At 45.1% G+C, this 15,983-nt stretch overlaps 1 protein-coding gene across 1 annotated transcript in view; it reads right to left on the minus strand.

Annotated features, from left to right (window-relative positions):
* Positions 1-15,579, minus strand: part of CLDN18 (claudin 18) — a 92,351-nt gene extending 76,772 nt beyond the window's left edge. The window contains exon 1 of the mRNA XM_085634322.1: positions 15,236-15,579. Within this exon, the coding sequence (XP_085490448.1) occupies positions 15,236-15,455 (220 nt within the window). The 5' untranslated portion in view covers positions 15,456-15,579. The remainder of the gene's footprint in view (positions 1-15,235) is intronic.
* Between the last annotated feature and the right edge of the window lie 404 nt (positions 15,580-15,983).

The raw sequence follows: 15,983 nt of genomic DNA on the forward strand, positions 1-15,983 counted from the left end.
ATGATGGAGCGGGTAGTACAAAATTTTGTATACCCCCCTATTCTGCATGTTTTACTAATTAGAATAATCTATTAATGTTAATATTATTAATGTGTTTGCATGAAGTTTAATCAACATTACTAATGTATGAAAATACACGTGGGATTTGATTTTGCATGGCTAAATAATTTGTAAATAACATATGTATGCATACTAACACTAGAAAAATAGATTATTGAATCATATATGTTGCTTTGTGACGTTTTCGTAATGTTGCACCAGATTACATCAATGGGTGAATATGAACGCTTTAAATGTCGCTATATGCTAGATAATTACAAGCACATAGGGGAATTAGTGAGGGTTTAACATTTTATTAGTTATTTCTATGTATTAATTACTCTTTGTGTTTGTTTCGCTGAAGTTGTCCGTTGGGCCTAAAATAAAGATGGCCGCCGACATAGTCTGACGAGATGGCCACCATTCCACGAGGTTCCAGGCGAAGTACGCATGCGTTACAACATGTACCAGTGGTCTCGACATGACCCTACTCTCGTTGTACCCAAACAAGGTCACGATGGGAAGCTTGCCAACTTCACTAACAAAGGACTGACACAAGGAACCGGATGGATCATGTATAATGACATAACCTCTTGAACTGGGTGAAACCTCACCAGACTATTCCAACAAACCAATGGAAGTAGCCCAAATTTTATAAAATGTATCATCTTAACATTACTTTTATTATAAAAATGACGGTAGAATAGAGAGGGGTGGGTGCTTTTCTTTTTGCTGACGGAGACGACGGTGATGCTACATGACGGCTGCGTTCCTGGATCTTTGACCGACTGAATTGCTGCCCATTTCTTTGATGAATCGAGGACTTCCTAAAATCTATGGGCACTGATAGATGCCTGCACGTCTCTGGTCCTTGTCCGTTCTTGGGACTGTAGTGTGCCGCATGAAGAACTTTCGAATTCCGATTGATTGACAACTAAATTTGATGACTTAGAAGACAACAAATAGCCGGATTAGGTAAATATGGTGTTTTGCGATTTACGTAAAATCTAATAAATTTATTAGATGGAACTAAATGCTTGCGATAATTAGATAAACAAACATTGATTAACAAGAAAATGCGTTTTGTCATTTATTGAGGGCAGTAAAGATCAAGATATTGAAGTGTTTTTAGCTGGCCTAGAATCATCCTATCAATCCAACTAAATGATCCATTGATCACGTGGGAGGAGTATCTTGATGTTTAGGATTGAGATCTGTAGGAGGTAAGGATATTAGTGTATAAATGTGTAAATACATTTCTCTCTATAGGTTATAAGGTATTCCTCTCATGTCAGCGCTTGGAACATTCATCTCTCCTGTAAGTGCCGACCAGTGAGAAGTGAAGTGTGAATGTTGGTGTTATGGGCCCCACCAATGATTGTAAGAGTGTGCTAATGTGATATTTGGTCTGTGACGAAGCTAGGATATTTGGTACAGGGTTTTGTCCTGATTCCCGTTACCCAGGTTCCACGCTGCATCAGTTACTTGCAGGTGGTGGGTACCAGCACTCAGTTTTTGGGACCCAGGTTTACTATTCATCATCGGACTTTGACCCGCAGCAGGAGAGAGCACGTCAGAAGCGGTAGGGTGGAGAGAAAGACGGGAACGCTGCAACATAGGTTAAATTCTGGGTTGAGGGGAAACCTGCACGAGTGAAATAGAGGCAGGAACTGTCGGGTGATGCAAGAATGAGGTACGGGGTGGAATCAAAACAAGGTACCCTCTGGAGTCTGCAGGCCTATTAATTTTTTTAATAAACCTGTGGCGTTAACCCGTCGCCGGGTGGGAACCGCCCTTTCAACCAGCAGTAGTAGAACTGCTTGTTAAAATACTGATCAACATTAGACATGTTTACGGTAATCTAATCGGAATGCCAGTCATTTCCCAACTGTTTGGTTATTCACCATTAGACTAATATGTTGTGACGCCACGCAACTCTGACGTAGGCGCGTGCTGACGGAGGCGGCGATGCTTTACCAATTTGTCAAAGCTTGTTCAGCCCGCTGCTGTTCTCGCTGGTGCTGCGAGAAACTGTACAAATACAGCGAGCGCCTGGATGTGCCCATGCGGTGAATGAACGATGCGCAGGCGCCTCTGACATGAAAATAAATCAATGTCTCTTAAGATTTTATATAAAATGTAGTAATACTTTTAATGGGAGAGTACTGGCACTTCTCAGCGGCAAACAGGAACTCTTCATTTGAGAGTACCTGCACCTCTATATTTCCATTTAAAGTCGTATACTACCATTTGGCACTCCCTGCCAACAGTATGGCCTCATAGCGCCTAGAAGAGACAGTATCAGCGGGAGCTGGAAGCAGAAGTTTACAGACGCTCCTTGAGGTGAGGGGTGAAGTTCAAAGCCCTGGGAATCTGCTCTTCCTTTCAGAAACCATACCAGATCGTGCCAGCCCCTAACATGCCACTTAATGACATGTCTGGTGGGACCAGAGCTGTCCTGGGAGTGGAAGCAAACGCAGCCCCGGAAAGTGTTGTTACACCAGCCTCGCAAAGCACGAAGCGCGCACGCTGCCCCCGTGTGATCCTCTGCACCGAGATTCGAAAGCGGTTCTTCCCTCAGTCCCATTAAAACATGATGACAGATGCTGCAGTTTTAAAACTTCTGGGTCTACCTCAGTACCGAAGAGCATGATTCCGAAGGAGTTAAACCGACCCACGTTGTAGCGCCCTGCATCACCAAAGCAGGGTTCCAAGAGCTGGCAGAACACAGTGAAAAGCAGAGGGCGGCGACTGGTGTCGGCCAACAGGTACCCGGGCATGCCAAATGGAGAGGGTAGTGCTTGGTGGATCTGTGGGCATGTGCGGGGGCGAGTCTCCTCCATAAACCCCCCTGAGTCCTGTGACTCTGTTGGCTCTCCTGTTTAAACTGTATCCACGGATTCAAATCAATAACTCCTGCAGAGGCGCCAGGTTAATCAACGCTGGGATCAGAAAACCCATTTTAGTTTCCTGGCTGGGGGGTTGGTGGGACTTGTAGAGCTAGAGAGGGGGAGAGAAGCCATGGAGTATCAAGGGTGCCTTGGGCCCTGGTGCAGGCAGCAACACAGGCCTCCCAATCCGCTGGTTGGATAGTCATGTACAGCCATAACTGGGTTTCAGTGGGCCTCTGACACTCCTTGGTCCCCGGTGCCACTTCACCTGCCGCACCACTGACAGCTACGCCCCTGGAGAAGGAGGATTCTAAAGCAAAGCGGAGCTTTTAAGCATTAAAGAAGTGAAGAGACCGACAGGCGGCGAGGGGAGGGCAGCAAGTCACTCGCCCCCAGAGCTTTATGAACATATGTTAGGAGTGCCTTTACGTGAAAGCTCCGAGGCCTCCCCTCATCCGTGGGCCATATTTATTTATTTATTTATCCATTTTCATGTAGCGCGGACATTACTCAGAGGTGTCAGAGCACTTTACAATAGAGCGAAAGAAGGTTATACCCCTCGAGGGTGTCACACCGTGCCACAACGCCTAGTTTGGTTTGAAGTACTTACCGGTTTTGTCAAGAGGTTGCAGCCATTGCTGTCAGGGATTGAGGCTGTCCAATACCAACTCCTTTTAGTTTTTATTTCACCTCATGTCTCTTTTTTTTCTACCAATCAACACTTCCTGTCTCGTTATCTCACCCTCGCAGGTTCCTTTTCATCCCTGCTTTCGTCCTGTGTCACCATTTTCCTATCTTTGTCTCCCTCTTTCTTTCTACATTTTTTACCGGTCTCTCGCCTGCTCTGATCATCAATAACAAATCCGGGACCCATAAAATGTATGTCAGTGGCCACTTCCTGCAAACATCACCTCAAATTAAGCTCTGATTATATATACTGGGCCGTTAGTTTTCAGTTGAAAACGTCGTCTGAAGAGATGTTGCACTCATTCTTGGGAGGTAGGTTCAGGGAGCAGGCTTGAATGGAGAGAAGGAGCTATATGAAGGAAGGAACTGTCCTCCAACATTCCAGAAAATACGGGGTCATGGCAAGGGCACTTTGCTGTACACTGGCCTGCTGCATGGGGAGGCGCAGAGGCACGAGGGACACTGTGGGGCCCAAGGCGGGTACAAGGGCTCGGCTCATTCAATTTCTTTCCACAGTTCACAAAGGATGCGGTTAAGAGAGAGAACTGTTATATTTCTCATTTTTTAACTTCATCGGGAAGTGTCAACATAAGGAATATGTAAATCAATAAAGCTATTGGGTAATTTTGTTAAGTGGATGGTTGAATAATAAAGTATGTTCTGTGTGAAAAAAAGTCTTGACAAACATGGCCTGTGGCTCTTTCAAAACAACAGCATACAATTATTAGTTGCCCAAATGCCCTGTTTGTGGTTGACTGGTGTAACATAGGCCTCCCACCCTCTCAGAGGTCATCCGCTCTGACGGTTTCCTTGCACATCAGTAAGGCGGCCGTTCTGGCTATTTTGTAGGGGGTCCACATCATTATGTGTTATTGCCTTGGTTTGAGTCTGTGCCTCTGGCGTCTCCTATGACTCCAGAGGTTCTTCACGCGGCTATCCAGATCTGAAGATCCATGCCGCCACAAACACTCTTTATCCCAAATGCCTAAACTTCTTGTATTTTGTCCAGGCCTTACTTTTAAACTGGTCTTCCCTGTGATGTTTTGCCCGTGCCACCTAGTTTGTTCTTTTATTGTACTGCTGTTTACTTTTAAAGAAAGACTGGGTACTCTGGGTCCATTTGTTATTTCTCTGGCATCTAAAAACACCCGAACCCCCAAACTGTCCCTGGCGTTGCTCCTCCTTTTCAGTGCTATTTTCCATGTATCTCACCTCTCTGTTTAAGAGAATCTTAAAAGCAGCCATTGATTTGCCTTCACCTCTTGTAGTTGGAAAATGAGACGGAGAATAGAATTAAGAAAGAGTTCAAATTCAGGATGGGTGAGCAGAAGAGAAGGGATTAAAAGAAGGAAAAAAGTTGAACAGAGATGAGAGACACCAGCGATACCGCATAATTACACACCAAACAACATATTTCAACTCCACAATCCACAACGTACCTCTAATCCACACCATATAGTGTCACCACCTGAGCACCAAACATCATTCACCACCACCATTTTGCATAAGCGCACCACCTAAGCATCACGTCAGTCTGCCCTTGGAATCTGGCATCTGTTGATTCTCCCCGAGTGTTTGTCCGCTGCTCGTGTTCTAATTAAATTACTGTTTACCAACCTCCACTCCCCCGTTATTTATGTCCCGCTCCCCCATAACAACATTTTTTTTTATAAGAAACAAGCATGAGAACAGGCAGGAAGAAGTTGCCAGCAGTACAAGTACAAAAAAAGTACAAGACATTTTTTATGTTAAAATCTTTTTTTAATCAGGTTTTTCAGTTGTATATAACGTCGTCTTCGTTTGTATAAAGGTAACAAAAATGCTTAACACTTTTTATTATAACTTTTCAACATAATGCACGGCAGCCACAATGCTCTACAACATAACCAAAAGTTCTGGCTAAACACATAAGGTCTCAAAGGCGGGACCTATTGGCTATACCAATGCTTGTTACTTATTCCAGTACTTTTTTGCGCTTCAAAAGGGACCATTATGTGAGGCAAGGAAGTGTTTGCTTCAAAAAACAAAAACTAAATGATTTTGCTAAACTACAACCCTAACCTTTCCAACTGGACTGGCAAAATTTATAGTTATGCACCTTGCAAATATTGAATATATTCTGGTGAAAGTTTTGGTATTTGCTTAAAAAAGTTACGGGTCAGAGATAAATGAACACTTTCGACCGGAACTGTGTGCACTAGGGTGGACTCCGCTCATTTTAAAAGGAACGTCTGTGCCGGTTTTACTTTGAGAATTTTCACCTGAGACAATATATTCAACGTGTCATTTCTGTTCAGTGAAGCAGATATGAACCTCCAATGGAGCAGGCGAAAGGCCACTGATGTGGCAAGTCCCGTGTTTTTTTAGTTACTTCATAAAGGACAGGGCCGTACCATGCACAGTAAGAGCCAGTGCAAACATTGGTGTGTGCACCTTCGTTTGCACAGGCGCAGCGTTGTTTTTCCCATTTCAACGCCTACACATCAAATTGCGCACCTCAATTCTTTTGTGGTTAGCCCAGATGTGCATAGAATATTTTACAACATTTAGGGGTCATTTAAGGAAGGAAGCTGTGCCTAGCTGAGGACGCAAAGCTTCCTGAACCAAAGCCCTTCTTTAAATCAAGGTTAAGCTTCAAACCTTATTCCTTAACTGGCAGAACTTTGAGTTAATATACCTGGTCATTGTATTTGTCCCAAATGAAACAAGCAGCAGCTGTCTAGATTGCCTTAAGCAAAGCATTTTTTTAAATAGCCCGTGCGAATCTTACCACAGTAGATTATTAGGTCTCGCCTGACCCAGCGCATGCGCTGGTCTGGCAAGACTTATTGAGAGGGCTCCAAAAAGTGCTACCAGGCCAGCCTAGGGCTACAGTGCATGTGCGAAGGCGCGCGCGCCACTTTTACCGCGATTACTTTCACTTTAGCGACCACACGGCCGCTTTGATGTTTGATCGCGATCGCGATCACTTTCACTTTTACGTTTGATCGCGATCGCGATCACTTTCCCTTTTGCGGCCGCACGGCCGCTTGGCATAGCCAATAGGTCTCGCTTTTGGGACCTTATAAGTGTTTAGTTATGCAACTGTTGCATGGCTAAACACTTATAAGGTCCCAAAGGCGAGACCTATTGGCTATGCCAATGCTTGTTTTTAAATTTGGTGTTAAGTAAGGCCTGTTAATTTTACTGGAATTATACATATAGGGGGCAGATTTACAAGCCCCTTGCGACACTTTTACGCCGCCGTTGCATCACTTTTGTGACGCTGCGGCAGCGTAAACTATGCGCCACGTTGTGACTTATTTACAACGTGACACATCTAGGGAGATGCGTCACGTTGTAAAGCCCCGCGCCACATGAAACCTGCGTCAGGTTTCATGTGGGCGTTCTGTCGCAGGGTGGGCGTTCCCTCGCAGGAAAGCCCCGTAAAACCGACGCAGTGAAATCTACAAGATTTCACGGAGTCAGTTTTACGACACTGCTGCGTCAAATCCTTACGCCTGCTTGAAGCAGGCATAAGGAGTGACGCACCACGTTAAGTATGGGCGGCCCCTGAGCATTGCAGGAGTTGCATCGCGCTTGCGACGCGACTCCAGCAATGCGCCGCCCGTACGCCACAAGATGCGTCACGCATCTTCCCCTCCTTGCACCATAGTGCGCCGCATTGTAAATGCGACGCATCTGTGGTGGCGCAAGGGGGGGATTACGTGACGCATCTGTTCTGGCGCATCCCTGCTGATTTGCAGAGATGCGCCAGAAGTTGTAAATCTGCCCCATAATACTTAGTTACAGGTTGTTCAACCAGCTTCTCCAGCCACTGTGCCCCTATTGTGTCATTTACATTTTTCTTGTACCCATTCTAATATGCAGCTTGGGGCGATGGGTCAGTCCACTTCAGCCATAAGCTAAATTTACGATGAGTGACAACATTTTGCTCTTTCACAAGGAGCACATCTACAAACAGAGGGGCAGATTTACAAGCCCCTTGTGCCACTTTTGCGTCACTTTTACCCATGTTAAAAATGAAGCAAATGTGGCGCACAGGCTTGTAAATAAGCCCCAGAGTAGTTTCCTTGGGTGCCAAGGACGGCTATGGCAAGGCTTGTTTTTTGAGACTCAAAAACATTTTTTTTCAGCCATTTTTTTTTTTTTAGTTTGCTGAGATCCTGGGAGCTTTCAGAATAATAAAGTTTTGCAAAACCCATGTCAAAACATACATTGACAATAGAGGTGGGTGAACCTCTTAACTCCTTCAGTGCCCATGACGAGATGGTCTCGTCATGGAGCGCGGTTGCGCTGTGCCCATGACGAGACTATCTCGTCATGAACCCCGCCCGCTAATGAAAGGGCCGGCACAGGGCGGGGAAAGGGCGGGGCACTGAAGGGGTTAAACCTCAAGCCAGGCTCAGGGATGAAACCTGGCTCTGGCTTAGCTGGAGGTACCTGTTGGAACCTCGAGCGCATAACAAGCCGAGCTTTCATGTAGCTTCTGACTGCTTCCCTCCCTGCACCTAGTAAGTGGCATTACGTTCAGTACTGCGGACTGGGGACCCATGCTTGTGTCTCGGCGCTGGCTCAATATCCTGTGATTCTGGGCAAATCACTTAATCTCCCCATTCATGTTACCTTGTGCAATGTATCTGGTGCTCATATAAAGCACTCCAATACCTTCGGGTTCAGTTTCTTGCATATTTTGAAAAATGCAATAAGAGATAAAAACAAAGCGTTTACATAAGGAAAGACAAATAGATACCCATTGACTGACTGACTTGTACAAAGTGAAACCAGAAAACCTGGATAAATCACAGCTGCCCCACTTAAACTGTGTGATCTTAGGCAAAGATCTTATGACACCAAAACTCTTTTCTCTTCATTATTGCATATGATTTCAGACTACCAGTTGAACAACAATATCACTTTTGATAAGCAGTTCTTAGTGCAGTGCTATAATGCACCTTATTAATGTCAAAGCCTCCACATGTGAAAGAAAAACTATTTTTTGAATTTCGAACTTTATCATATTCTGCGTGATGTTTGTTGTTTGATTTACAGAGCAAATTTACTTAGGACTCGGCGCGTGCACTTGCTCAAAGAGCTGAGCCAGACCCTTGGCTCTGGTCAGGCTCGGCTCTCTGTTAATTGTTTGGCTTGCCCACCTCTAATTGACAAAGCCAAAAGGCTGACAGTCAATGACAGGCCTATTGGCTTTGCCAATGCTTGCTGTAAAAGGCATCAGCCATTAAAAGGTGGTTATGGGGAGGCTCCTTATTCACTCAACACACGTGCTGGATTGTTCAGACAATCATAGACCTAGCTAGGCCAAAATAAGCTGCTCTGGACCAGAAAGTTTGCTAAACGCATCTAATTTTCTCTCAGATTAGTGGCACAACATGACTGAAATCATTGTTCAGATATACAACTTTGTTCCGCACGGCTGCTGCTACAGAGGTCAAGCTATTGGATGAGAAATTATACTAAATATCCATGTGGCAATAGGAGAAATCAGGATCACTGAAAATGAAAGCATCCTTCCAAAGTTGTATCCCCAAATGAAAAGCCCATATCTTGCTCTGCAGGAAACAGATATATTACTTGTAAGGTGGCAAAGAAGGCACCCAGAACTGAGTCAGGAGTTGGCAAATGATAATGAGTCCATTAATGGCGATTTTACATATGCCAAGGGTAGAGGAAGTGGCATCAGGCACTGGTTGACCCCTGACCACAACACATAGTGGAACCCTTGGGGCAACATTAGCCTCTTCAGCACCCTTGTGCCCAGGGCTTTAAGTGGGCCGGGTCTGTCCGGGTCTGAGCACCGGCAGTTTTTTTTTGGGGCCCTCGAAACGGGTCTCTATCGGGCTCTATTTTCGTGGCTACTAAAGGTAGTCCGTTCTTTTTTTTTTTTTTTTTTCGGACCCGTTTTGAGGGCCCCAAAAAAACTGCCGGTGCTCAGACTCTGCCCACTGTTGCTGCACTGTTAGGCAGTGCTTTAAATGGAAAAAGTCCCTGAGGTGTTGTGACGCAGCACTGTAATAGTACACATTGCACTGCTGTGTTCTTCTGATGAAGATCGCACTATTGTGCTCTGAAAAAGCAATTATAATCCCATTGTGCTGCAATGCATCTCTTTTAATACGTTGTGTTGGATACTACGTTGTATCGCTTGTAATACACATTGTCCCGCAATGACACAAAACCTTAGATAGGCATTTCTCTGCAGTGATGTAGTTTGCTTTCTAGAGCACTTTGCATTGCAGCGCTACACATACTATGCCAGTTAATAAAAGGATAGACTTCAAGATGCCACTAGGAGTACCAGTACTCTCTTAACACAAGGAGAAGTCCCGGTACTCAATGGGAGAACACGGAGAAGTGCCGGTACTCATGATTTTCTTAAGCACACAGTGCTAGTTATTTTGATTTAGACCACGCCCCCTACTCGGATAGGCCACGCCCCTTCAAGACATTAACCACGCCCCTTTTAGAGCACCCCCAGTTTTTTTTTCCACTTAAAGCACTGCTTGTGCCCATCACAAGAGGCCTTGAACAGAGGACACAGTAATACTGGGCGTGGTGTTACTGTCAAAATGCAGAACGTCTGCATTAGTTATGGACAGTGGTGTGAATTTACGTTTGGAAAGGGGAATAACATAAGGCAATTTTCAAACCGATTCCAATGTTAGTCCTTATTTTCTGCTATATTTTCCCCCCAAATATGTTGGTTGTTTTTAAAAGGCGAAATGCCTGACTGTCAGGGCCGGTTATAGGATTTTCGGGGCCCCGGGCCAAAAGGGAATGCGTGAGGCCCCTCTAATTTACTTAAGTGACACAGCTCAGGAATCTGCTTTGTAAAGACTCCTAGGCCGCAGCTCCTCCCCTCGGCCTCCTACAAAGCACCTCTTTACAGCTCCCATGGGGCTGAAGGTGTGAAAATTGCCTGGGGGCTGAGAGTTAACACTGTGTGGGCGCTAAAGTGCTGGACAACGGGCGCCCGGCAGTGTCCCTGCAATTGCGACAAGAGGAAGTGTCTCCCTCCCCTAGGCCTCCTGACACCATCCCTGAGAGGCCCGGGGAGGGGCCCTCCCATGGACCCTAATTGCAAGGAGACACCTTTATTTCAGTTTGAGCAGCAGACAGGGCCGGACTGGGAACCAAAACCGGCCCTGGCAAAGTGCTCGGCCGGCCCCCCCTGGGGCTTGGGGGTGCCACCGAGCACTTTGCCAGGGCCGGTTTTCGTCCGATTTTGTTACAGGGCCGATTTTGCAGCTATGCTGCAAAAACGTCCCTGTAACAAAAACGGCCCCCAGGGGCCCAAAACCGTCCCCCACCCGTGCGGCGCACCAGGGGATTGCCCGGTGCCCGCTACGGCCAGTCCGGCCCTGGCAGCAGATAAACAACAGGACACGTGATCGGTGCGCGGCCCCATGCTGGTAGGCTGAGTGCGAGGCCCTGGGCAGGTGCCCACACTGCCCATGCCTAGCGCCGGCATTGCTGACTGTTATACCCCTGTCTTACACCGTTCCCAAGGGACCTGCAGTTACAGTTCGGCAGCAGCCGCCGGCGCCATTACAACCTCAATCGTAATTACTAGCCAACTCGGAATAGGAAACGTATTAGCTAGAGTAAGTGTAAATACAGAAATTAAATAGGTTTAAAAAGCTCAGTTGTCTTATGTTCCTGTCTCTTCCTTAATGACCACTGTGAGCAGGGCCGGTCTGGGAACAAAAACCGGCACTGGCAAAGTGCTCTGCTGCCCCCCCCCCCCCCCCCCCCCCCACCTGCCCCGGGGGTTGGGGGTGCTGCCGAGCTCTTTGCCAGGGCCGGTTTTCGGCCGATTTTGCAGCTATGCTGCAAAAACGGCCCTGTAACAAAAACGGCCCCCAGAGGCCCAAAACCGGCCACCACCCATGCGGCGCACCGGGGGATTGCCCGGTGCCCGCTACGGCCAGTCCAGCCCTGACTGTGAGCAGGGGCATCAAAGGAAGTTCCAGGAGCACCAAAGGGATCTCCATGGGCACCACCTCTGGATACGCTTAATTCAGATCAATTACTTAATTGGTTTTTTTTGTCAGCCATGTCTTTGGGTTCAAAGTTGATTTTTCTTCAATAGGGTTACAAAACGTATGCATTTTAATTAAAAATATATATATTACATTGACACAAAGACTTAAAAAAATATCTGGTATTTAGGAAACGGTTGTACAGAATTTGTCACTTATACTGTAAATGTGAAATGTTTAGCTGCATTGGTACTAAGACAAGATCACTTTTGACCAAATTTGTAGCTTCTGCGTAAATGTTCTTCCATTCTGCACAATGGGTACAGTATCTCAGGGCCTCATTTATGTGATTTTGCCGTAGAGCAGCGAGCAGGCCTCCCGACGGCAAAAGAAAAAGTAGATACGGTGCATTTCCGTCCTTTTCCCCTGCGCCGGTGCACGAAAGGCTGCCGTGCGCCAACGCAGGTACCTTTGCACCATGGCGCAAGGGTGTCTGCATTGAGGGGACAAATGTTTTTGTGCAGTAAGGGAAACTTTAATTCATAAAAACAATCATAAGAGGCTGTTTCCCTATTTCTATGTATGCTGCAGAATGCAGCACACATAGAAAAAGGAAAAACGAGGCGAAATAAAGAATATTTTCCTCGTTGCTCCTCCCTTATGCCTCCCCTACGTTCTTGGCACTGTCTCAGATTTACAATTTGTCGTAAATCTGGGGCAGTGCCAAAATGCCATGGATGTTGCTTGGAAATCCTCCGGAAACACCCATTGCATGCCCCTTTAAAGCAGAAATCTGCGTTAAAGGGACAATATTTATGAAGCAGCATTAATCCCAAAAAAGTGGCTTAGTGCTGCCTTATAAATATGGAGCAGGCTTCTGCGCCACGGTACGTCGCAAAAAGTGACGTTCCGATAGCGCAGGGGGCCTCATAAATGAGACCCATGTCATGATTCAGTGTCACAAAGAGATCCCTGTTCTGCCCTAATGCTCCTTGCTCAACGGGCAGCATTACACACTTTCCTCTAGACTTGAGTGAAGCATATTGTGGTCGTGTGTATTCAGACTACAGTGCAACCACACTATCCTCCCCAAATCTATTCCACTGGATATTTTTCATCTTTAGTTTGTTTTGGGGGAGAATTCTAAATATTCTGTAAAATGATTTTGCACTATTCCACCCAGGCCAACTTATCATTTCATGAACATGCCAGGGCAAAGGAAAAATTAAAAATGCTTGAAAAAATCATGATTTGCTGTGTCTACTGAGAATACGCTACAAAACACCTAACAGCCTCCACACAGTCCCTTATTTGAGTGGTGGTTATAGGGGGGCTCCACCAGCACTCATTTTTGGAGACCGTGACTTATTCTTTGTCCACAGACTTTGCCGCAGATCAAAAGAGACAGAGGCAGGAAAGGGGAAAAGAAGGAGAAGGAGAAAGACAGAAGAACAGTGACAAAGGGAGGAAGCAGAAATAAAAAAAACTACAAGAGTGGGATCAAGTGGCAGAGAGTGTATGGTGGTGGACAGAAGAGGCATGAGGTGGGATCAAGGCAAAACTGCGTTGGCATTCAGTAACCCTAACCGGTGGCAGGCTTCTGAGAAAAGCTTTAGGCCTGGCACTTTTTCTTTTGCAAATTAAGCACTTCTTCCAACTTCTTCACACCCTAAATACAAGGTTGGATCTGCCAATGTATCAATTGAATCTGCATCTGAGAAACGCATCTACAGACAGTAAGTAAGACAGTTCTGAAACTTGCCTCTCATGAAAACACTCCTTTCTATTTCAAGTTCTAAGGCCCCCATTCTCTACCTAATGTAAGTACAGTCCGTTTTTATTGACTTTAACTGTTAAAAACCGAAATAAAACAATTGTATATATTTAAAAAAATAGAAAACAGGTCTTATTTTGAATGAATTTTAATAATATCTGTCATCACTGCCAGGCCAGTAGTGTTGTGGTTATGAGATGCAGGGGAGTAAAAATAGGGGGGGGGGGGGCGAATGAGGCTTCTCATTGAAGCTTTGCTGCAGATCTGTATCTGTTTGTACCTCAGTGCTAAAGTATGGCCTCTTATAGCACTAAAACCAATCGGGTACCCATAAACAAGCACACCTCCATCGGTTTAAAAAGGGAAATGTACTTACTGCTGCTTAATTTTGGTCACAAATACAAAACAAGTATGGATACATGCAGATATAACGAGCAGAGAACAAATAAATATGGATACGGAGGAAAATGTAAATACCATAAAACTGCGAGCCCCAAATATAATCCTTCTTTCATGTGGAGGGGAAGATTTACATCTTCAATCAACATTTGCTTGTCAATAGTAAACTCTATGCCAGGTAAATCTATGTGTTTTCTTATCAGAAAGTTTCACTTCTAGGGACTCTTAGAACTGCTGATCACAGGGCTAGGTAGAGTTTCATTAACTCCATTATATTCACGTGAATTTTTCCTCCTTCAGGAAGACACTTTGGGAGACCCTGGGATTGCTGTTGCCAAAGTAAAACAATCATCAGCGCTCTCTCTCTTTGTCATAGTTTTTTCTCCTTATTTATCCTCTGCTGCCTTTTTCTCTCTTACTCTAGGTCAATGGCTGATGAAGAAGGTGTCTGCAAACACCAGCTCAAATTATGCACATGTGTAAATTCATACAAACCGTCATAAACAGATAAAAGCATGCAGGAGGAGAGTTCCACATAGGCGAACCAACTGAGGTGTGGGACCAGAATATCTTTGTGAGTAGATCATGTGCCATAAATATTGCATCCTAAATATCATCTAACAAAATGTCATCCCACTAGATTTAATAACAGAACATCTACACACACAGGATAATATTTAAGACACAACATTTGTATCATACAATATTCATGACAGTTATGTAGTGTCCTACAACCAGCACTGCTATGTGTTTGGGGTCGATCATGTCTACCATTATTCACTGTTTATCTTTCAACAACTTCTTGACCACACTGGTAAATCTCCTTGTACCCACTTCACATGTGTGACAAATGTTACGCTTTTGTAAGTTAACTTGTTCAACTCCTTATGGGAGTACTGTCATTCTGCATTTAGTATATGTGCTTGTCACGTTGACGTCACGGCATCAAGTGTAGTCCAGTTTGGTGCTGGCTAGAGCCATAACCACCAAGCCTCTTCTCTATAATCCATCTAATTTGAGGATGATGCCAGTCTTTTTTATAATGGTTTCTGGGACTCATCTGGAAAAAAGTCACCACTTTTGATGGGAGAAATAGAAAACCGTAAGGACATATAACATTAATGTGTAGAACTAAAGACACATTTAAAGTTTGGGATGCAACTACACTGGAATGTCGTCATCATTTTAGGTTTGCTTCTCAAACTTTGACAAGTCAAAACAATGGTAAAAGTGGTGTGCTTTCTGAACCAATCAGCTGTTTCATGCATCCCAGCTAGGCCCAATCCTCTATAAGGCATTATTCCTCTGTAGGATCTTATATGCTTTAAATTATAGTATGGTTCTTCAAACTAAAGACCCAAACATTGTTACCATCAACCCGAGCTGCCTCTCAGTAGAATTGTCTCCACCCCCACAGTGACGTCTCATTGACGGTCCGCCCTTACCTGGCAGGCCCAGGATGGTGAAGTAGGCGCGGCACTCCGTGAAGCCAGAGCTCTGTTGCACACAGGTCTGCCAGAGACCCTGATAGTTAAACACCGCCGTCACCGGATTGTTGTACATGTCTTGGGTACTCCACTGGTTCATAACAGTAGAAGCCACTATTCCTGCTCCCCCAATCGCAGAAACAAGGAAGCCCAGGGTCTGGCATAGTGTCACCGACATTCTTGCAGGAAACGGTCTTCTTCTGAATTCCCAACACTCTTGCCCGCAGGTTGTTGAGGTTCTGGGTTGTAGTGCCTGTTTGAATGTTCAAGCTGTGACCTAAAGGATTTTTACTGGCCGGTGTAGCACACGTCACGATAATGACTTGCCTTGATACTGAAAATCTGACTCGCCCGGCCCTTTTATCTAACTCTATGAGATAAGCAAAGCTGCTGGTACCATGAGCCGCCTTTCCCTTTACAAATTACACACCTCTGCGTATATTTGCTCACCTTTCTCCTGCTCTAGTCTCCCGCCTTTCTCCATCAACAGTTGATTGACAGCACAAATTGCCTTTGTCGCTAGAGGCCTTAGAATGTCTATTTTACCAAAATCTCCGAAAGGGTTAACAAATGCCTGGGAAGATTGTTAAGTCCAGGTAAACTTAATCATTATTTATCTCAATGGAAGTTATAGTGAATTCTCTACAAAAATGTTCACAAAGAGACACACAGACACTTGGTAAACTATACACAGCTAACATTGATG

This window comes from Triturus cristatus, chromosome 11, assembly GCF_964204655.1.
Source record: "Triturus cristatus chromosome 11, aTriCri1.1, whole genome shotgun sequence".
NCBI classification, from domain to species: Eukaryota; Metazoa; Chordata; class Amphibia; order Caudata; family Salamandridae; genus Triturus; species Triturus cristatus.